The sequence below is a fragment of the Diadema antillarum genome, unplaced genomic scaffold (genome assembly GCF_040938485.1).
Source record: "Diadema antillarum isolate AM-2024a unplaced genomic scaffold, OU_Dant_1.0 seq00000681_RagTag, whole genome shotgun sequence".
Classification (NCBI taxonomy): domain Eukaryota; kingdom Metazoa; phylum Echinodermata; class Echinoidea; order Diadematoida; family Diadematidae; genus Diadema; species Diadema antillarum.
Genome location: NW_027271586.1, coordinates 486,514 through 510,480, shown reverse-complemented (window position 1 = coordinate 510,480; position 23,967 = coordinate 486,514). Strand labels below are relative to the sequence as shown.

The 23,967-nt window shown below is 38.9% G+C and overlaps 1 protein-coding gene across 1 annotated transcript; it reads right to left on the bottom strand.

The window, feature by feature from the left end:
- Positions 1–1,459: 1,459 nt before the first annotated feature.
- LOC139737090 (phosphatidylinositol N-acetylglucosaminyltransferase subunit Q-like) lies at positions 1,460–22,703 on the bottom strand. Its single transcript, XM_071647766.1, has 9 exons — positions 22,587–22,703; positions 20,558–21,360; positions 19,837–20,004; positions 18,075–18,195; positions 16,216–16,342; positions 13,964–14,117; positions 11,001–11,193; positions 6,873–7,049; positions 1,460–2,400 (listed from the first exon to the last, which is right to left on the bottom strand). The coding sequence occupies exons 2-9, from the start codon at positions 21,337–21,339 to the stop codon at positions 2,257–2,259; spliced, it is 1,866 nt and encodes a 621-aa protein (XP_071503867.1). The 5' UTR covers positions 21,340–21,360; positions 22,587–22,703; the 3' UTR covers positions 1,460–2,256.
- Between the last annotated feature and the right edge of the window lie 1,264 nt (positions 22,704–23,967).

The window sequence follows — 23,967 nt, the reverse complement described above, 5'->3', positions numbered from 1 at the left end:
TTATGAACTTCTAACAGTTATAATTATACCCCCATGGTTTTCAATTACTGACTGATCGATGTGATAATGATGGCAGGTAGGAAAAGAAAGAGAAGATAAGGAGCAAACCTATGCGCAGGGTTTGAATGAAAAGTTAAACATTCAGGACAATATTTGATAGCTTTTTGGTTGGGTAAAAGGAAAGATATGTGTTACCCACACGCACTACAATTATGTGCAAAAAGCATGTCCTGATCTCCTATTTGCTATTCAAGAAGTGCTTTGACATAATTTGTATTTTAATGAAGAAAAAAAAAAACATGTCTATAAAACTAGGAAATCTGGACAGGTGAACTAATAGGGACTGTGCACACCCTGTGAATGTCATACCAATGGTTCCAGCAGTACTGGAGCAATAATGGAAGCGAAGAGGAGCGCCTCCTCAGTTTCCATAATGAGATGTTTTATTACAGTTATGTGTAAAGGCACATCACTACGATTTGATGAATGATCACCAAATCAGAATGTAAACAAAATCGAAGATGTGTTTATGATTACAAATTGAATTTTAATAAATTAATGTCATGGTAGACTCAGGATTCTCAAGCAAGATCACGCTTTGCTTTCATAACGAGCTACTTCCAACTGCGTCAACATTTGCGTTGACTCTCAGATTGCCACGGCAGTACAAGGCAAATGAGGAGTTCAATGCCATATTGGTCAATTCCATACGGATTTCGCCTGGTTTTGGTAACATGTAGACTGTAGAGTCATGCATCCCAGAAAACGAAAACCCCGAAACACAGGGTTAGTTTATGCAAACTATATGCATATATGTGTTGTATGACAGTGTTTGCCATAGAATAGAAATTTTCATGCTTTCCAAATTATCAATTTAATGGCACTGATCCACACACCCTTCACCAAAAGGCATATCAAAAACCATCTGCACCCGATTTGGGTGTAACAGCAGAACTTATGAACAAGACATGGTAAGAAATTGTTTTCATGAGTTATATTCTTTAGATGATGACAAGAGTACAATGCCATCATGATGGAATAAAAGATAATCAAGCGTAGTGGTAATAGGGGTGATGGGGGGGGGGGCATAATTTCTGTAGGCTATCACACAAGCACTGTAATTGTGCCCAAGACAGCATTGAAACAGCATTCACAGAATTGCATTCAGAGAACCGCAATGAGATGCTGAGATATCACACAGATTTAAAGGGACTGTACAGTACTGGTTGAGGTGGGGATTCACGTTTTGAACATCCCTAAGTGAGATAATGAGAAACCTCAAATGAAATATGAAAGAGCATGTAATTTTAAGAAGGATTCAACGTTTATTTGATGAAAATTGGTTTTTATATGGCTGAGATATCCAAAAAAGTGATAATAATAAAAGGCGACATGCCACAACTTTATTAGGATCTCTTTTGGATATTATCTCAGCCATTTCAAAACCGATTTTCATCAAATAAACTTTTGATACCCCTTAGAATTGCATGCTTTTTGACATCTCATAGAGTGGTTTCTGAATATCTTGCAAAATGTTAAAGGCTAAATTTTCACCTCGACCAGAACTGTACAGTCCCTTTAAGTCACAATTTTACTTCATACCCATTCTATTCTTGTAGAATTCTTCCTGAAAACAAGAAAATAATAATACATTGTAGTTGATATTGTCAGCTGAGAACCAGAAGGGCACTAATTGCATTCTAAGATTTGAGCATAAATAAAATTCAACAATCAATTTTCACGAAATAAAAAGTTTACTCAATCAAAAGGGGGTAGATCTATAAGCATTGTTCCAAATATCGGGAGAAAAAGTGCCCTTGTGGTTTTGATTCTGAACATTTTACTGAAAATGAAAACGATTTATTTAAGATTGATACCATAACATAGAGGAGATCAAGCTCTACAATTTGATACCAGTAACTGGGTACACCCCCAAACTGTGTTAACGCCCTTCTATCTGGTTCTCAGTCAACAATATGCAAAATAACTTGTCATATGTTACTCAACACTACAGGGAGCACTGGCTATACACATTTTTTATCAAGACAACTTCATTTCATTCTATTTCAAAACCTTACATTTTAAGTGGAGACCAGCTCACAGTCTGATTTAGATAAGCCCCAAATGATTTAGATTACCATCATTATTCTTTATATTTTGTCTGTCCACAATCAAAGCACTGGTATGGTCTTTGACTGGTCTTGGACATTCATGATTTATCCCGATCCTGAACACCTTCCACATCGCTGTGATTGGTCAGCTGCCGTCTCTGCCCCACGGGTATATCAGCTGACCGCTGACCAGCTTCTTGCCGATGAGCAGGAGGGACTGCTTCTCCCCGTCCACTTGGGCGGGGCTTCGTCCCAACATCAAGGCACTCGACAATGGCATCAGCTGCATCTGCAGAACCACACACAGGAACGAGAGAAACACAAAAAAAAATCAAGATTGTTGAAGCCTCTTGAGACAGGCTCACATCGGAAATTGGTTCCCGGTATGGAACGAAGCAATAATTGCGGTTTCAACGAGGTGGGTATGAAAATATATAACTACTGTCAAGCATACTCTCTTGTCATGCGCATACATTTACCTCTAGTGCTTGAAAATCTCAATACTCATGGGGGCAAATAATGACATATACAAGGATAAAGACAAGTAGATCACCACTCTCAGGCAACTAACCTTGCTCCTTTTAGCACAACTTTCATGAATGTTTGATTGTTTTTTTGTTGCATATAATATGTGAAAACCAGAGTGTGCTAATTTTGTCTTTAATTAACTTTGTCTGAATAAATATCATTACTATCATTGGCACTGCACCAACTTTGAAACTAAAAAAAAAAAAAACAACACACACACACACACAAAATGTTCTTATGGAACTGAGAGGAAAAAAAAATCTCCACTTCAGAAAAGCTTTCTTTCAATGTGTTTGTATGCAGAGCACATGTAAGTATCCTTCAGTATCTTTGCATATGGTTGATATTTAGCACACTATATTTAGCAAACTAATCAAACCATCATTACAGTGAAGGAGACAAGTTATTTTTTTATGTTATCTTATCAAGACTACATGTTGTGTGAAGAAAAATACATTTTCTCATTCATAATATCAGTTTAATATCTCCTTGGTATTTGCAGAGAGCATTCTGTACAAAAGGTTTTAAAAGGTCAAATTTCTTGTCCATTTTTCATTAATATGTCGCCAAGTGTTACTAACTAAACTTTACAAGATATTTCATTTCCTGAAATGTTCTCTGGTCAAACATCTAAAAGTGTTACTAATTAAACTTAACAAGATATTCATTTCCTGAAATGTTTTCTGGTCAAACATCTGAAAGTGTTGATAAACTTAACAATGAAGAGTACAAGTAGTTATGTGACCATCCCTTATATCTAAATACGATCACTTGGGAATGAAGTGGCCATTTACATAAAATGAAAGCATATCTAATGGATATCATTCTGGTACAGTAGTCTCCGCTTAATCTGGCAGTAGTGGGCAGAGCAATTCTTATCCGACTTAGAGCGGAGAGTACCCGCTTATTAACCCATTAAGGACGGTTTGATTTTGCTACAACACGCATTTCCCATAGACACTTGCCCGAGTATACTCAGGACTCGTCCCCAACGGGTTAAACTGAAGAGCATGTATCATTCACATCGCAGTTGAAAATCACACATTATACAACGCCTATTTAGAATGTAGCTATACGTTTGGTCGATTGCCCATCATGTGACATTTAGTGAAAAGTTCCATTGCACGCTCTGGTTGTCTCAGCAGTGCAATTTTGTTTGACCAAAATGTTCCATTACACGCGCTGTGATGTCACAATAAACAAACATGTGCCAAGCGCACTCAACAATTACAAGCGCGCTTACAAGCGCGTACTTTTGTCACTCATTTTTGTAAACAACTTCGTTTCGCATACATACGTACACATGTACATACACGGTGACTACGACTGTGAGGCTACTCATTCGTCTTTCATGGAAAATGGTTGCCATTTCTGTGCTAAATTCAAGAATCTGTGACTCTTGTGAGTACCAAATCTGTTGACGTTCGAGGTGTTGTATTAAACAAATAGTGTATGGTCTTTACCTGTGCAATGGAACCAGATTTCGCACTCGGTGAAAGATGAGGCGCACTATTCAACTCGGCTTCGCCTCGTTGAATAGAGCGCCTCTATCTTTCACCTCCTGCAAAATCTTGTACCATTGCACTTGTGACCATTCACTATTTGTATACTAATCACACGCCTCATTGCATCACAGACACACAGCACGGTAGGTCTCTACAGCTTGTCTATAAGCATGCAGTGTGTATGTCGGTATCATATGATATGCTGGTGCGAGGGTCTGTACACGGCATGCACAGCCCCAAATGCGCCAACTACAGATAAAGCTATGGTGAATCGGTCATAAACTGCACATTTTATAGTGTGTTAAAAAATAAAGCTCAGCACTCTTTCAAATCTCAGCACCTCAGTTTCTTCTGAATTGAAATTTTCACAAATTCTGAAGACTTTTTCTGGAAAACTATGCAAATACAATCGTACATCATATTCATGCAGAAACTCCTACCAATTTTAATCCACAGGCCTACCTGGTTATCTGGTGAATATACCACGCATCACAACAGGGGGGATTTCATAAAGTGTTTTGTTGCCTTTTTTTTCTGACAAATTTGCTCTCAGCCGATCAAGTGTAAGGACTGCAGTAGCTTATAACAGTTTGTTTGGAAAAAAAAAATCAGACAAAATGCTTCATGAAATGCTCCCCTGGTTTTTGCTCTTTAGCTTGAAAGTCAATAAGGCGAGTACCCAATTAAGCGGACCCCAATTAAGTGGAGAATACTGTAGTCCTACAATGTAACAAGTTTTCTTTTGTACAGTTATGCCACTGAAATTATGATTACATTTCATACAAAGTTGAAATAGTTTGATGGCCTGAAGTGAAATACGTTGTTTGAATAGGCTCAGCAAAGCCATTATATAAAGCAGGTTGACTTGTTGATGATCTATGCTGATGTCAATGAATAATATTTCTTGTCTACAACATATTTCTCCAAGGCTTGTCTCCTAAAAAACATTCATCTTCAAACTCACCAAGAGTTCATCAAGATGGTATGAAGAGGCCAGCAGAAGGAACAGATTGTTAAAGCAAACTAAAACCAAAAGAGAAATGTGGATTGAGTGAAAGCAGCAACATTTGTAGAACACATAAGTGAAAGTTTGAGGAAATCGGACAATCGATGAAAAAGTTAAGCTTTCACTTTTCTAGCATAATGAAAGAGCACTTGACTAGCTGCAAACAGAAAGCAGGGGGAATAATTACTATCCTTAACATATGTCAGTATCAAGTTGATGGAATGTGTAATTTTCATGAAGATATTTGTGGAAGTCCCTTTATATTTTCTTTATATTGTTGTCCATACATGACATCATAACCTCTAATAGTCTCCTCATCCAGCGGTTCCAACACCAAAACTTTAAATATTCATAACTTTTGTATCGATTGTCCGATTTTCCTCAAACTTTCACTGATGTGTTCTACTAATGTTGCTGCTTTCATTCAATCCACATTTCTCTTTAGGTTTAGTTTTCTTTAATATGTAAAATGCCATTACAGTAGTCTCCGCTTATTCAGGTAGTGTCTGGCAGAGCATTTTTTACTTGATTATGCGGAGTACCCCACTAATGAGAAAGCATGTTACTTCATTCACATCACAAGCACCATATATTACTCACACACCTCTCTGTATCAGACACACCACAGTATGTCACTAACAGGCACAGTTCATCTAAAGCCACACAACAACCTTAGATAGTGTCTGTAGCATAAATTTGCAAACAACTGCATTGCAAATTTCCCAAGTCCTCATCAGGCCACATGTGCGCTTCTAAACATGCGTCATTTGAAGCTAGATTCCAAAACATTATATGCATCCAAATGCTGCAACGAATTCTGCTGCATCCCCATGTGTTTTTTGGCAACCATAAGTTTATTTTCAAATAACAGCCTGAAGAAAGGGTGATGGAGTTTCTTTATAATATTCTTTGTTTTTCTTGAGAGCTAGCTATAGGCACATATATAGTGATTACTGTGTCGCTGTGTGTGAGCGTGTGTTGGTAGCGTGCATGGTGCTGGTACAAGGGTTCGTATACAGCATTAACAAATGCGTCTACTTGTACCAGTGTTATGGCGAGTCAGTCGTACACTGCATATGATTTAATACATCTAAATATAAACCTAAGCTCTCTATCTACTTTCAGCACCTTACAGTTTTTTTCGTCATTCACATTCATGTAAATTTTAAAGGCTTTCTGCGGCAAAATATGGAAACAGTTAAGGGTAATCAGGAAAATTCTTACCCATTTATCCAGAATGCCTACCCGATTATCCGTTAAGTATAACAGGCATCAGAAAAAGTTTTTCGGCTTGTATTAGTCAATTAAGCACAGTACCCCCATTAAGCGGTGCCCATTTAAGTGGAGAGTACTGTACTAAAAGAAGGTATGTCCAGTTTGGGGATTTAGAATCGAAAAAAAGAAAGAACAAAAAAGCTTTACTTCAGGTGAATTAACCCTTACACTGCTTCCTTTGCCAATCGGCATGGTTGCCTGGGAACTTACCACTAATAAACAATGATTACCCAAACTTTCCTCATTCCTATTATATTTCCACAACCTCCCTGTGGCCTCAGGCATTGCCTATAAGCAGGAGTGGATTGCCTACAATGTACCTTGAAATAAAGACAATTCTGGGTGGCAGGATTATTCAAAAACATGCTAATGAAATAACCTGGCAAGTTACAGGGAAATGCAGGTAAGGCACACAACATACATCTCAACGGGGCTCTGTACACTCACCTGGAGGAGAAGAGAGGTTGGTTGCCCTGGCGACGGTTGCAGCACCCGAAACTGGACGCCGTCGTTGAGCGAGTCTGACCCGCAGACCCAGAGGAGGAGAGAGAACCAGGGAAACGTGGAGAGAACATCCCTCAGCAATGTCAGGAAGCTTTGCACCACCAGGACAACCACTCGCAGCTAAAACATTAAAAAAACACATACAATACAGTGGACTCCCGTTATAAGAAAGTCCTCGGGATTAGCAGTTTTCTTTCATTATATCGAAATTTCGTTATAACCAAACAAATAAACAATAAAACTACATGTACATAGAGAGGTAATGTTGTGGCCTGAATTTTTACTTCGTTGTAACCAGAATTTTGTTATAACCGTGTTCGTTATAACGGGAGTGCTCTGTACATGGATCCATTGCAATGGTTGGTGGAATACATGCACTTGGCCACCTTTTAGCTGTGATCTGCTGTGATCTGATCTGAATATCTTCTGACACAATATCTGGTGCGCCACAAATCATTGCACATTTGGAAAGGGAGAGACCTCCTGGTATTGACTTGATCACTTTATTACTACTGGCTGTCTTTCCCTCGACATTTAAAGAGAAAATTGATAACTGTATGCTGATATGTCCCTCAACAGAGTCTCTAGAATTGTCTCTTTTTCCAGACGATATAAAGATATGGAGAGAAAATTACACTGTAAGTTACTCTTTCTGGTCTGAAAATTTCTACATTACTCTCCTTTTTGGTTCTTTTCATTAATCATTCATTCAACACTTCACTGATCTGACATGAATTCAGGTATACATGCCTCTATTTATACTGTACACTCAAATAAAAAGTAGACAAAAAACTACTTTAAAGCTTCTTGACCTTTTGTTGACATTGAGCGAGGGGATTATGTTATATTGCTGAGGATGAGTCCTGAGTATACTCGGGCAAGCGTCTATGGGAAATATGTGTTGTAGCAAAATCAAACAGTCCTCACCGGGTTATGTTACCAGTATACCCGGCTATGACAGGTGTTATGTATGATACTTACATGTATCTTTTTGAACACGGAAGTACAGTTCATAACGGTATGTATTTTAAAGTATTCTATTATCATTAATATTCAATATGTTGATAAAGTCTTCAAAATCTCATTAATTAAACTGTCCAGTCAATATATTCTGCATAGGTCCAGACAGTGCACATACAAAACATCTTTAAGACTAATGAAAGTAGACTTTTCAGAGCTGCTACATTAAACATGGAAGTTATTAAAATCTGAATACAAATGTTCACTTTATTACAACAAAACAAAAATGCAGGTTCTAAAATCATTGTCCATATCTTTACCCATGTGCATATACTGTATAAGCTGTTATTTTCACTTACACATTATTTTCGTGAATGAGGAAACTGCGGACATTTTTGCGAGATGTTCTTTTTGTGAATTGACACTAAGGCTATCGTAAGTGCACTATTGCCTTTGTGCCTGGCAACAATATTGCATGCTGTTAGATTCAGGGTTCAACACAGTGATTTGAAAACTTCACAAAAATTAAACCATTATGAAAATAACAGCTTATACTGTACTTGACTGTTCAGCTATGATGAAATTTTGATGTAATGAGAGAAAAATGTCAGTGGCAAGGACTTTGTTATAATGGGAGTCACCTGAGTTGCCTGTATTTGTTTCAGGAGTATTATACGTGACTGTGCATCACAAAACGAACAAAAAGTTTTGCGTTGGGACTGAAAATAGGTGAAATGGGTCAACCCAGCCAATCTGAAGTTTTTTATATCTTCTGGAAGGGCAAGTGTTCTTCTACATTACATTGAACTTAGGGATCATAAAATGAACAGGAATTTTATTTAGCAGTTTTACTTGAACATGTTTTGGTAGAATGGTGTGTTAAGGTGTGTCTTTAATATAGACTAACCTTTTCATTTCTTAAAAAGTTTGTCCACACTCTTCACATCCAACTCTAATAACTTTAGAAACCCACTACTGCTTTGAAAGTTGGCTTTAATCATCTACAGAATGTCTCAATAAAGCATGCTTAATTTCAGCTTGATCTGATAATCCCTTCATTGTTGTTGCTCCTGTGGTTTACATCCTGTTTTTTTGTTCCATTCATTGCACAGCTAGCACGGCTTGGTAAAGATTAAGCGCCTGAATAGACACTGTACTTCAGAGTCTCTTTTCTCACATCACACTTTCAAGAGTGTGTGCTTAATTTCCAACATTATGATATGTTAGGAGAGTCCATTTGACTTAAAGATAATATGTGACCGTGCACCTCAAAACGAACACAAAGTCGCACACACTGATTTTGCGTGAGGACTGAAAATAAGTGAAATGAGTCAACCTAGCCGAACTTGACAATTTCAAATTTTCTGAAAGAGTGGGTCTTCTTTTACATTATGTTAAAATTTGGTATCATAAAACGGGCAGGAAAGTGTGTTTTTTTAGCAGTTTATCTCGAACATTTTTGGTAGAATAGTGTGATTAGGTGTGTCTTTAGAATCCCTTTTTCGTTTCTGAAAAACCTCGTCCACACTCTTCACTTTCAACTCTAATAACTTTTAAAAGGATGATGGTACTGCTTTGAAAGTTGGCATTTATAATGGAAAGAATGTGTTGATGAGGCATGCTCAATTTCAATTTAATCTGATAATCCCTTCATTGTTGTTACTCTGGTGGTTTACTTCCTGTTTTTTGTCCCATTCATTGCACAGCCAGCACGGTTTGGTAAAGATTAAGCGCTTGAATAGACACTGTACTTCAGAGCCTCTTTTCTCAGTTCACACTTTTCATGAGTTTGTGCTTTCTTTCTAATATTTAGATAGGTTAGGAGAGTCCATTTGATTTGAATTATTCATCATTTTAAAGCTTAAAGTCTGCTCTTTCAGAATATGGTCTTAACTAAAAATTCATGTCTGGCGACTTTTTGTTTGTTTTGAGGTGCAGGGTCACATATAAAGTTTTGGTACCTCAAAAGTTTCCCTTAATTTTTGTGTTTCAGGTTAAAGTACCTTTCATATAACTGACACTGTGAGACTTACTCGCCCCAAAGTGCTTTCATGTCTCAGTAATCATGCAATTAACTGCGACCAGCAGCCCCATACGCATAGCGTAATGGGACTTCGCATTGTAGCATTCAGGATCATGACAGATTTAGTATCGCAGGTAAATATCAACTTAAAATCCAAAAATTTCTTCAATTTGAAGACTTACCAATTAAGTTGAATTTTTGAAAACAGGCTTCGAGCAACGTTTGATTCTGCCAATAGTCCCTTTCTGTTCGAATTGATGACTGAATGTGACTCGGTCGAGAGGACTTTGGGAGAGCTACGTACACTGAATACTACGGCCAGCGCATGCGCACACAAACATCTTATCCGTTCATGGATTTGAAATTTGTGCCCATGTGATGTGTGCGCATGCGCTGGCCGTAGTATTCAGTGTATGTAGCTCTCTCAAGGTCCTCTCGACCGAGTCACATTCAGTCATCAATTTGAACAGAAAGGGACTATTGGCAGAACCAAACGTTGCCCGAAGCCTGTTCTCAATACTTCAACTTAATTGGTACACCTGTAAGTCTTCAAATTGAAGAAAATTTTGGATTTTAAGTTGATATTTACCTGCAATACTAAATCTGTCATGATCCTTGGTGCTACAATGCAAAGCCCCATTACGCTATGCGAATGGGGCTGCTGGTCACAGTTAGCTATGCGTACACATGTTTTGTATGGGGCTGCACGCTGCTGGTCACAGTTATCATGCAATAATGGTTTTGTACAATACGTGTACTACCTCGCCGCTGTACGGCGGCGGCTCTGGTACGAAACTATTATTGCATGATTACTAAGACATGAGAGCACTTTGGGGCAAGTACGTCTCACAGTGTTAGTTATATGAAAGGTACTTTAACCTGAAACACCAACTAAGACAAGGAAATTTAGGGAAACTTTTGAGGTTTTATATTTTATATAACTTTATATTATCTTTAAGTTATATATATCGTTTTAAAGCTTAAAGTCTCCTCTTTCAGAATCTGCTCTTAACTAAAAATCCATGACAGGCAACTTTTTTGTTGGTTTTGTTATGCAGGGTCACATACAGAGGTCTTTTGATGCTTACCAGTGTGAAGACGATGTAGAACAGAGCCGTGGTTGGCAGCATAAACAGCAGCATGGTGAAGAGGAGGGTACCGATGAAGAGCTGGTCGACGTCGTATGAACATGAGTCAACACGCTGCCGAAGGACGTTCCACTTTTTACCCTGGAAGAGGCGCGCCAGGGACAGGAGAGCGGAAATCTGCAGTCTGTACAGCCTGTCGCATAGAGAAGAGGGGGATACAGTAGAGTAACACTTAAGATTTGAATTTCACACAACAACAAGGGGCAGTTTCACTATAAAGCTCTAAAATCAATCCTTAGTTCAATTCATCTGATCATAGGGGCAATTCTGCGATCAATCAGTTCTTAAAAGTTAGGAAACGTTCCCTATTACCCATTTAGGAACACCATCTTGCCCACCCCCCCCCCCCCATCCCCTTGCAAAGTTTTAGAATAGCTGGGTTCACATGTACACCAATTAGTGGCATACAAATCTCGAGATTTGCATCGCGATCGTCATCCCGAGTTTTTGGCAAGTGTGGACAGAAAAAACCCGAAAATTAGCGGGATAAGCATCGCGATGCTAATCCCAAGAAATTTTGCGCTGGTTCGTCAATTAGCGGGATAATTGGCCCCGCGCTGGTACGTGTGAACGGTCGGGATTAGAATCTCGAGTTTTTATATCCCATCATGCAATGCGCACATCACAACAGCGAGGCCTCTGCGAAGAGGTCCTTCACCTCTTTGGAGCACAACAACAACAGCGCGCGAACCACACCACTGACGCGTAAAAGACAATGGACAAAGGTAAGTGCGCGCAGGCAGTGATAGAGAAGGGCGCTGTGTGACCCAGTTTGCAGGCTTTGCTGTTATCTCTATCGGCAATTAGCGGGATAATTTGGTACGTGTGGACGCTCACCAAATTAGCGGGATACCGATCGCGATCGCTATCCCGCTAATTTGGTACGTGTGGACGCTCGCAAAAAAACTCGGGATGTGCATCGCGATCGTCATCCCGCTATTTTGTACATGTGAACCCGGCTAATGTCTACATGTCCTTCCCAACTAAAACTGATCTGAATCTGTCCCACCTTTAGATTCATTCTTTGGCTCAAAATAGTTCCCATGTTAGTGAAAGAGGGCTCAGGTTACCAGCTAATATAGGATAGTCACAAGAACATGAGATACCATACTTGCCAACTCTACCGCTTTGGGCGGTAGACTACCGCTTTTTAGAGGTATTGACCGGCTACCGATTTTCTCTTCTGATCTACCGATTTTGTAGCAAACCTACCATAAAATGAAATGGATGTCATATTTTCCCTTCATTGTGCGTCGATTCCCTAAAATAACTTAGAATACTAATAATAATTTCAAGGAACTCGTTCCTCAAAAACATCATATTCAGCCTTCTAATATGCACACATGTATGCACACTGCAGTGGCGGACTCATCTCTATCATATCTACGTGCGTGCAAGACTTACTGTACACATGTACGTGTAGCTAGATGTTTTGGTACATGTAGCTCACGTGTGCGTGGTGCGGCCGATGCAGCATACGGCGTGGCATGATCCCAGCCTGCCGTGTACGTACGTGATTGTACAATTGTATTTACATGTATTTTCATATCTAACTTGTGATAACAATACGTTTGTTTACTTTTTCACATATGCTTAGCCTACATAAATTATTTACCAATATGTCTGATTTTATTTTTGTATGCATAGTCCAAAAAATAGTTCATAGATTTATATGGATTATATGTTTTTTTATCAATACCAAGACCCTTTATGACCCAAAGGTTAAAGAGCATGCACCAAATCTCATATTTTGATATTGAAAAACAAAAAAGTCCACACCGCGGGAGGGGGGACACCCCCCTCCCACACCCTCCCCCCCCCCCTCGCACGCAAGCGTGCTCGGGCTTGGTCACTTCGCTCCCTCGCAAAACCTACCTCTTCAGGATTTCAAAATGTTGGCAAGTATGAGATACCAAAACAACTACTGTTTCCCACCTGCATTTTGTACATGTAATCTAGAGTTTGTTTGTTTCTGTTTTTGTTTACTCTAAATTACTTTATTTTCATTCATTGCATTTTTTTTTCATTTGTACCGCTACCCCTTACATGCTACTGTGGATGTACGAGCATAAGATGCTGAAAGTGAACATAGTGTGGAATGTATTTGGTTTGTTCATTCCCTTACCAGACGTAATTTTTAATGCTTTGTGTTGCTTTGGCTTGTCTTGTGATGAACAGCTCTGTTACCATCTTACACTCTAGCTCAAATGTTGCTTTAGTAAAGAGTAGTTTCAGTAAAGAGTGAGAATAATCAACAGAATGTACTTCAGTTTATGCATCAGTTTATTTTCATGATTTTTTTTTTATGTTCTATTTTGCCTACCAAAAGTCCTTGTTCCCTTCACCTGGCAGTATACACAACAGACTTGGCAGATGACCGCAATGAACAGTGGGATGTGATTTGTTTCTTTATCTAGTACATGTAGTTCACTTTAAACCTTTTTTTAGCTTTAATTATCTTGTCTCATGTCTTAAAAGGCCCTTTGTCGCCACATCACTTGGCAGCTTACACATACATTTCCCTGTTGAGCATAAGTCAAGAGTATACATGTACTTGGGCAAGTATAGTAATGAAAAATGTGTATCATAGCGAAGTCAGCCTGTCCTCAGCAGGCTAAGAGATAAGAAATGTGGAGAGTAAAAATGGTGAGTAAAATGTGTTTCCCTTGTACATTAATTTGGTAGACACATCTGATAAGGTTTTTGCTTTATTTCATCTTACACAGGCCACTGCCCCACCCCGTCTAAAAGCACACATTGTAGAAACAAATAACATGGAAGGTGAACACAGCAAATAGAATATAGCTGTTTTTTTTCATATATAAATACATTTCATTCCTATTTGCCTTGTTTTGTTTTGTTTATTTTGTCCAATAGAGGTCATGACCTCTAGCCCTCCTCACCTGGCAGCGTAGACGTAGAAGCAGTAGATGTGGAAAGTGAGGACCGAGATGAGATCCGAGGTCTGGGCCAGGAGGACCGAAAGACCCAGGGCCCCTGAGCCAGCGATGCACCACAGGAGTGAAGGCAGCAAGGGCCACATGAGTCCCAGGTAGCCTGTGAAAGGATGCAAGCAATTAAAGCAAGCTCAATTAAATCATGAAGTAGATTGATACAATCATCAACCCATAAGTCCCAGAAATTACATTTTTGTGGGTTAGTGCTGCAAACAGGATGTGTCCTTTACAATGAACATGGTTATAATGAAGTTTCGATACAAGCGGAAAAATTGAAGTTACCAAACTTATTATCACTTGCATCTATGGTGCATAAGATCCTGTCAGTTATAATGAAATTCTGATATAACAAAAGAAAACTGCCGATCCTGAGGACTTCGTTAATGGGAGTGCAGTTTTTCTAGAACACTTTTTTCCCCTCAAATAGTGTGAAGAGGCATGTATCAAAAGGAGCCTTTTTATTTTCTTAGCAGCCCTCTACATGCTCTTCACTTTCAACACAAATAACTTTTGAAAGGATGATGCTACTGCATTTCAAGTTAGCATCAGTCATGAATAGAATGTGATCAATGAGCGTGTCAGCTTAATCTAATAACCCCTTCATTGTGGTTGCTACAGGGTTTTACATCCTGTTTTTCTGTTGTTCTTGGTCCCATTCATTGCACACATCTCAGCTTGGCGAGATTAAGCACTTGAATCGAACCTAAACTTCAAAGCCTCCTTTATAGTTAACACTTTTCCAGAAGGTGTACCCCAGGTACATTCAGAATGTACTTTCCATCATTTACACTGTGAAATTTTAATATGTATGAAAAGTCAATTTGTTTTGATTTATATGTCATTTTGAGGCATAGAGTGTGCTTTTTCAGATTCTGTCCTTAACTGAAACTCCATATCTGGCAACTTGTTGGTGTTTGTGTGAGTGTGTGTGTGTGTGTGTGTGTGTGTGTGTGTGTGTGTGTGTGTTTTCATGCAGGGACACATGCAGTTACTATAGCACTACAATGTGTATACCATTAAAAATGTCTTCATGAAACAGGCCCATTTACTTAACCCACTGAAGACTAGACCTGGGTATACTCAGGCAGCCTAGGTGTCTATAGGAAACATGTTTTGTAACAAAATCAGCTCAATCCTCAATGGATTAACACATACAGAAAGCTGAACCTGTTCTTGTTTATAGTGACTAAGGACAGGGAGACAAAAGTTATTAAAGGTAGGGAATCCCATTTGCATGCCTTAAATGAAGAGTTGTATAAATACAGTGGTATGTTGAAGAGAGTATCATTTTAGAAACTCCCATAAAGTATTGAAAGTGGAAGGTAACATTTAGTACACTTTTATTGACCGTTACATTTTGAATTGAATTTTTGCGGGGCTCACCGTAAATTCCAGTACATTACTAGGCTACCTTTGCAGACCCATGCACTGCATGTGTGTCCATCATGTATATTTTGTGAAGAAAGTTCATCAAAACTTACAAACATTTCTATATAATATTCTTGCCACACACTCTATATGTTATTACATCAGCTCTTATACTTTTAGATTTGTGTTTATAGATAAAAAATACAGAAGACTGCAACAAAAAGGCTTAAGTGTGGCTGACACACAGAACTACTGAGTAGTTGAGTTTTGTGCATTATTCAAATTGTAGATAACTGTTGACTTCCAAATTTCTCAGCAGTGGCCTAAACAAGTCCCCAGAGGTTCACATTTAATGTTTTGCTGCATTTTGGGAGGTCTGTAAAAGGTATCCCCTTCCTTTAAAGGGGATGACTAGTAACTGATCAGTGGGAATCAGTGGGAATGTTGGGGGATGATTGTTTAAATTCTTGTGGGATTCATTTAAGAGTATATTATATATCTATTGTTGTGTAAAAATTATTTGCTTCAGAATGGTCTCATATTCAAGTAATGTGCAGTTTAACGTTTCCAGGATAGCATGCCTGTACAGTGACGGGGCATTAAACTGCATATTACTTGAATATGAGACCGTTCTGACACAAATAATTTTCACACAACAATGTACTCTTAAATGAATCTCACAAGGATTGAAACAATCATCTCCCAGCATTCCCACTGATTCCCACTGATCAGTTACTAGCCATTCCCTTTAATCATGAACCTGCTATGTTAAAACAAAGGGACACGGGTAAACTTTGTGTGGCAAATACATCTACAGCAGCACTCCTTACCAAGCCAGAGATAAATATGGTACAGGAAGAAATTCCCCAGGAAATGGGCAAGCGATGTGTTGAGTTTGAGGCCAGCTGGTGCACCCATCAACCAGTGTAAGAGCTGTTGGAGTGCGATGCCTGTTTGCTGCAGGTCGGGGGATTCAACACAAACACATCACAATGAGAATTAGTACCAACTCAACACGACAATCTACAAACTATATTCCCACTGATATCTGAATACTACTAAATAATTGCAGTGATAATAAAGCACCGACAATAATGATGATGTTTTATTGTTTAAATGTATCTTTAATAATGAATAGAAGATTCACCTTTTACACTGTGCCTTAAAGGACAAGTTCACCTTCATAGACACGTTAGTTGAGTGAATGCAGCAATATTAGTAGAACACATCAGTGAGAGTTTGAGCAAAATCGGATAATCCGTTAAAAAGTTATGAATATTTGAAGTTTCTGCTCAGTCACGGCTGGATGAAAAGACTACTATAGCTTGTGATGTCACATGAGTACAACGATATAAAGAAAGAATAAAGAAAATTCAACATATTTCCATTTTTCTCGCAGAACAAAAGAACACTCGACTTCTCTCTTTCAGAAGGCCGGGGGAATAATTTTACCCTTAACATACGTCAGTAGCAAGTCGAAGAAATGTGCACTTTATTCAAAAAGTAAATTTTTTTGAAATTCTCTTTTTATATTCCTTATATAGTTGTACGCATGTGACATCATACACTGTAGTAGTCTTCTCTTCCAGCAGTTACTGTGCAGATACTTAAGATATTCGTAACTTTTGAACGGATTGTCCAATTTCCCTCAAACTTTCACTGATGTGTTCTACTAATATTGCTGCATTCTCTCAATCCTTATGTATATGAAGGTGGACTTGTCCTTTAACATGGTCAATTCACCAATGACAATCACTGCTCCATTGAATGTACCTTAAGTTACAGTCCTGTCTGAGAAACATGAGCAGACCTCCCAACCTTTCTGACTGAAAAATAGGGGTGATATGGCTCAAAATTAGAAAAGAAAAAGCAGTTTCTATAAGATTGTGTAGTAAAATTAGCAAGAAAAATAGGAAACTATTCCTGAAACTAGAGCTAGGGTCAAAATTCAGATTCTTCCCTCCAAATTCAGAATGGTTGGGAGGTCTGCAGGAGGGTCTAGTCACAACGCACTGACACAGCCTCTGTTATGTTTGAAAACTTAACAGTCTATGGGTGTATTCCTTGTCTGTGAGTACATCATATAATCATGCAACAATGTACACTTTCTCCATCTCTGATGAGTGTGCACGATTACTGTGGCAGATCCCCCTTTCGCATGAGAGTTCTTGTATAGTACGACAAATGGATATAGGATGTACATTGTACGGATAGAGGACGTTTTTTCACATCTGAATTCCTGCATATCGATAAGTTGTTTCAAGATAGGAAGTTTTTAAAAACGATGTTTTCAGCACCATTTTGGATGATTATCCTATATCCATACGACACTCGTTTGCATCTGAAAACTCTCATATCCATACGTCATATAAATAGGCGGGGCTTATCCGCAACCCACGCTCAGGGCCCGACCTCTACTACAGATGAGTGCTGCACAAAGTGTAAACATGAAACCCAAAGCCCGCACAAAGTTCATATGCGCAATGGAGAGACTCGTACACCCATGAGCTTCCCATTAAGGTTCAACTGAGCACAAGGGTGAATGCTCCCACACGATTGCCGAATAACGGGGTGTTGCATCTGAATGGACTCGTATCAACACATCATATATCCATGGATACATCGTATGCATATACCATAAGTCGGTATGTCTGAAAGCACTGAGGAGAGGCCAAGGAAACCAACTCACATCAGCCCAAGATATGATGACTTTGGCGAAAACGACGGGAAACTCTGTGGCATGCATCCAGTAGAAGAGCGAAATTCCGAGCAACAAGTCCACAAATATCGACAGCAACACATTGCCAGTCCTGGATGGATGAACAAATAAATAGAGCAACATCAATTGCTGTTAATTCATTGACACTGACATACCGGTTTTGTAGTAGTTCTATATTTTGCATACAGCATCAGTGGCGGATCCAGAGGGGGGCGCAACCGGCGCACGCCCCCTCTTTATTTTTCGTCAAAAACAAAAGAAATAAAAAGAAAAATAATGAAATGAAACCCGGAAGTGGCACCAGAAATAATAGTCACCCCCCCCCCCCCCCCCCCTTTACAGAATTCCTGGATCCACCCCTGCAGCATATAAAGTAGGGAAAAAAAGTTTTAATCTAAAAGAAAGTAAATGTAAATTGAATGTCATACTGTTTGCTTTGTGTCTTAGCTGTTTCAGCATTGAAAGAGATCACAGCAGCCCTAGAAAACAACACCATCACTGAAAATACTTATGATTTGGCCATACAAGTTGACATATGACATGGCAATTGCAATCAAACTCTATTGTATTCCAGCATTACCCTTTCATTCTGGGAAAGATACTATCAAATAATACAACATTAAATTTATTTATAACTTTGATGTACACATACAGTAGTTATCCTACCACAACTTAATATGAATACTAAGAAATTACAGGAAAAATATGCTATCAGTTTAAAAGCAATAAACGAACACACAAGGCTTTCCTCCAAAAGAACTGAAAGATCTTATGGCAATGCAACTCATTTAAGAGTTCACAAACAGCCAATACCAGAAAGGAATTAAAAGTAAAAGGCATCAATCCAGCAAATTTCTGGTAGAGTTCCGTCTTACCACCTCATTTCTGTTTCATTTAAGGTAAATTTCAAGAGTATGCCTCTATTCGAAACTTTAAAAAAGAGAGCTAGAGAGAGAGAGAGAGAGAAAAGTTATTCAGATAAGATCTAACTCTGGGAAGTGCAACCTGTTTGGGTTTTATACACTGAGCAACTTTTTGGCAACTCAGTATGCTGGCTCGCATGAAATGACAGCATGAAAACAAAGAGCAGTAGTACAATTGTACTTACAGGAAACCTCCTGATGATTTTCAGATTTTTACATTTGAACAACTACAAATTTGTTATACTAAGGACAGAGTTTCAGAATCTATGATAACTGGGATGAAGAATAAGAATATTTTCGAAATTTATAACAAATTGCAATGAACAAGGATGATAACATGGCAGCGTCACCATAAGAATCCATGAGTTAGGGCTCAAGGAAGCAGAACAAAAGAAGAAGGCATGTATAGATTATACACAGGTGAACTCGCAAGCAAGCAGTATTGTAATGGAGTTACACTGCTACATTTCTGAAAGATGTGAGCCTCCTGTGTCATCATCCTTGTTCAGTGTAATTTGTTTCGAGGTTTTTCTAAGTATTGTTTTTCAGCTTAAGAACCACAATAAATTCCACAAAGCTATACATGGAGCTGTTGATTTATGTACTCCATGATGTGAAATTATGAAAGTCATTTGGAATGTCCCGGAATTTACTGACTGTCTCCTTGCATTCTTCTACTCACTCACCATTAGGTTCAGTATTCATATGTCATGTACAAAAAAAAAAAAAAAGACAAAAAAATAAAATAAAAAGCACTAGAAAATCCTCATTCAATGTTTTAGTAAACAACAACAACAATCATCACTCACCTGATATAATCCAGCTTTGTGGACATGTCACTCACATCAGCCTTTTCTTTTGTGTCTGGTTTGACTCCATCTCTCAAAAGTTCACAAACTTGTTGAGACTTGTTGGCTAGCTGGCCTACAGTGGCAGGATAGGTCAGTACTGTCTTGACAACAGACTCATTATACCATCTAATCAAAGAGAAGAGAACAGAGAGGAAGGAGAAAAAATGAAAATGAACATTTGTTGGTATAGCAGCAGTTTATACAAAGATGCATTTCTTCACAAAGTGGGCCAGTGTTCAATATTGTTACATAACAACACAAAGAATGAACCTTTAATTAATCTGACATTGAATGTTCTAACCCTTATTTGTGAAGATAGTTAAAGATTTTGATAGAAAGATTGGTGATGTCGACAAAGTGATTCTTTAACAAATTCTCAAAATGCACTACAAAGGGATATCAGTTCTTTAGGTTCCTCTTTGGTTAAATGTAGAGTCTAGAGAAACTGATTTAAATTTGTTTTATACACAAGCTTATATTCCCTAAGAAAATTAAGTAAAGGAATATATACAATCAGTCAGACTCCTACTTTACTCCTAGCTTCTACAAAACATGAAAAATTCAATGATACATTGTATATTGTAGATTGATTCTAAAGACCATTTGTGACATTCTATCACAATCTGCCAACCCCAGCAGAATGTACACGTACATGTACACTACAGGCTATTTCACTTACTTGTTGTACCTAGATGAACTGACATTTTTAGGCAACCTAAAGATAAGTCCTAGTGCAGACACCATGAGTGCAACAAGCTGTTTGCATGCCCGATACAGGAGACCTCCACGTCCATCAACTGCGACTGAGATTACAGATGTCATGGACAGAGTTTCTTGTAGCATTGCCGTTGAAGGCACAGTCGAAAATTGAATGACTGCTGATTGCAAGCAATAGAATTCTGCAAAGAAATGTGATGTTCTTTGACGTGCTGTCTTATTGCCTGAATCTGTGTCACTTGAGCTTGATGTGCGCAAAGTCGGAGCTTCAGATTCTGGTGAGTGACGATCATTACCATCAATCATCTGAGGCGTCAGACTCAGAGATGCTCGCTGTATTTCTTTATCGTCAAAGAGTACTAGCAGAGGGGTGCATTCTTTGTGGCCATTCATCACCGTCTGCTGCCATGGCGTTCTCGTCACCCTGCACACCGGTATCCCGTTGTGACGCCTCTGCTCCAGCTCCAAGAAACCTTCGCAGTCTGCAACCACATCTGGTCCAGTTCCCGATGATTTGTTGATGAACTTTCCAATGACGTGAATACGAAGGTTGCTACATTCAGAAGCCTCCTTTATCAGGTTTGACAGTGCATCTTGGTGTCCCCCCGCATGATGAAGTATGCCTAGAATACAGACTAGCCTTGTGCTTTCATCTCTGATGCCAATACAAAGACCACTTCTTGAATTCAGCAAGCAGCAAGGAAAGAAAATCTTCAGCTCCTCATTCCCCTCCATGTATGGCATTGGGCATTTGGTACGACAGGCCTGAAAAGTGAGAAACAAGGAACACACAGTGCAGTGTCACGCTCACAGAATGAATTCTACTGGCTCGCTGGAGTAAAATACCCGAAAGTGGTACCCGATATGCGGCAGGGTGCCTATTTGTGACAGGGGCACTTTCATTCATTAATAAAACAGCTATAATTAAATGAACATCATGTGGACTACTTTAGCATTCTAGCTAGGTCCTACTACTACTAGCATGACTACAGTTGTAGTTAGTAGTATCTATCTAGATCCTAGTGGTAGATTTTATTATTATTCACTAATTTAGCCTAATTCAGTATTAAAAAGTTGGACACATCTGCTGTTGGTACAATCACTACAAATTGTACGTCGATAACTGTAGCAAAAAAAGGTGTACCCCCTCCTGGCACACCTTTCAGGGCTCACTGTTCGCTCAGCCCCCCCCCCCCCCCCCCCCCTAGCTGTTGCTTTTTCACTCTTTCCCTTTCTTTATCCCTCCTCTTTGATGTTGCCTCCCTATTCATCCTTTTCCTCCAATCATTGCCCCCTTGATCCTCATGATCATCACAGACCCTCCCCCCTCCTCTGCCTTTTGTCTGTCCACCATGGTCCTACTCTAATCCACCTTGCCTTCCTTAGACCTGTGGCTGTAACTTGGTTGGGCTCCTTGCCCGTGACCTCCCACCCTCTCCTTTGTTTCCTTTGTTCTGTGTACCCAGCCTGACCCTGACTGTTCTTGTCGTTTGAAGTCCTTATAATGATGTGATTGCTTTCCCTACTACAGTACTGGTACTTACTAACCATTTCATTTGTTAGACAAGTAATCCTATTAAAAGTATTACTTGTCTGTCATTTTGCCTCTGTCTGCCCTGACGAAGATTCTGCTACGGATCAAAAGCTCAGGCCCCTTTTGACTCGATAATTGTAAACAGAACAAACAATACAACATGTTTTCTATCAACTGGTATCATAAACAAATTTCATTTAGAAGTAAGAGTAGTGTTTATCACAATTCATGGCATTCACAACACAGCAGGAGTTTGGACGTGGATGGATGGACGGACCACGAAAGCATAACGCGTTTAGCGACTGTCTGCCCGAGTTCATCACGTAACTATGTCAGTCCCACACATATATTCCCATGTTTGTCATACACAAGTAAAGCAAGTTTTCAATCAGAAATGTGATTAAAACTATGTTCTCACATGCCTGGCTCTATTTCGTATTACAATTGTGTATCTTACCTTGATAACATTGCAGATGGGTCAGTAGTGTGAGAAGAATTGTTCCTCTGATGACAGAAAACAGTAAATTTATAGCTACTTACGCACACACCGCAGCAAAAAAGTCCAGAACGGAAGTGGCCCCTTCTAACGTACGTGTATCCCACATCTTTCGCCGAAAGTTCTCTCGCGAACTTGTCGTACCCGCAGTACATGCCGTCCGTCGATTAGTCTTCAATAGCTAGACCCTGTTTATACAAATTTGGAAAATACATGTAACCTGTTTTGAGTCAAGTGTTGCTTTTATATTCCTGTGCCACTTCCGGGTTTCATCAGCTGACAAGCAAAAACAAAACGAAAAATAACACTTCTATAAAAAAAAGGGGGTTGGAGGGGGAGGGGGCGATGCCCTGAGTAAATATGCGCTATACGTTTATGTAATGTGTCAGGCAACCTTGAACGAAACAAAAACAGAGAAAGTAAATGTGGAAAGGAATATTGTATAGACCAAAAAGAAATACTACAGCAAAGAAATTTACAGATTGCAACGTAGACAGCATTGCCGAGAATTATAGACGTTGCAACCCCATGTAGGAGCCCTACAAAAAAAAAAATCAACAACTCTGGTTTAGAGACACCTCCCGGCTGAAGTTGTTAACAGACATCATTAGAGGTATTCAAAGCACATAATAGTCGAGGAAAATCACCTCCGTTTAATTAATGGCATTTAAAGTCTCTCACCCTAAGTGTGGTAATTACTACAAGGTCCATTATGCAGATCCAAATCATGGATTTGAAAGCATTATAAGCAATATCATGATTTTGTGATAGTGGTGATTATGGTGATGATGATGGATTGAAATGATTTTTTCTTTTCTTTCACAAGAATGACTAGGCTTTCATGTATACCACAACTTTCTTTTGAGTCACTTTAAAAAGAAAACGCCACCTCAATTTTTTTTTTGGAAAAAAAATGTCAAACAGACTACTGATCGTTACTCTATAAAGGGGCCAACTTTGAAGTCAACTTGGAAGGAAATAAACTAAAGCTTAACTCATTTTCACGTAATAAAATGATCGCCCCCATTTTCCTAATGTTTTTAAATTCCATGCGAGAGTAGGCCCTATTAGCTTTTTTAACGCTGGAAAAGAAACAAACTGATAATGTATTTGGGCCAATACGGTATACTCGTTTTGAATAAACTTCTACTTTATTGGTAAAAACTGCATGAACAGTTTGTTTCTTTATTTCTTCGTGGAGCCAATACGTGAAATCTCAACATAACAATACATACTTATAATGAGATAGAGATAATGCATGTCTCAGTTGGGCAGTGACACGAACTTGATATTATGAAGGAGTTTGATTGCAAGACAAGGAAACCCCATTCTTGTTAACTTG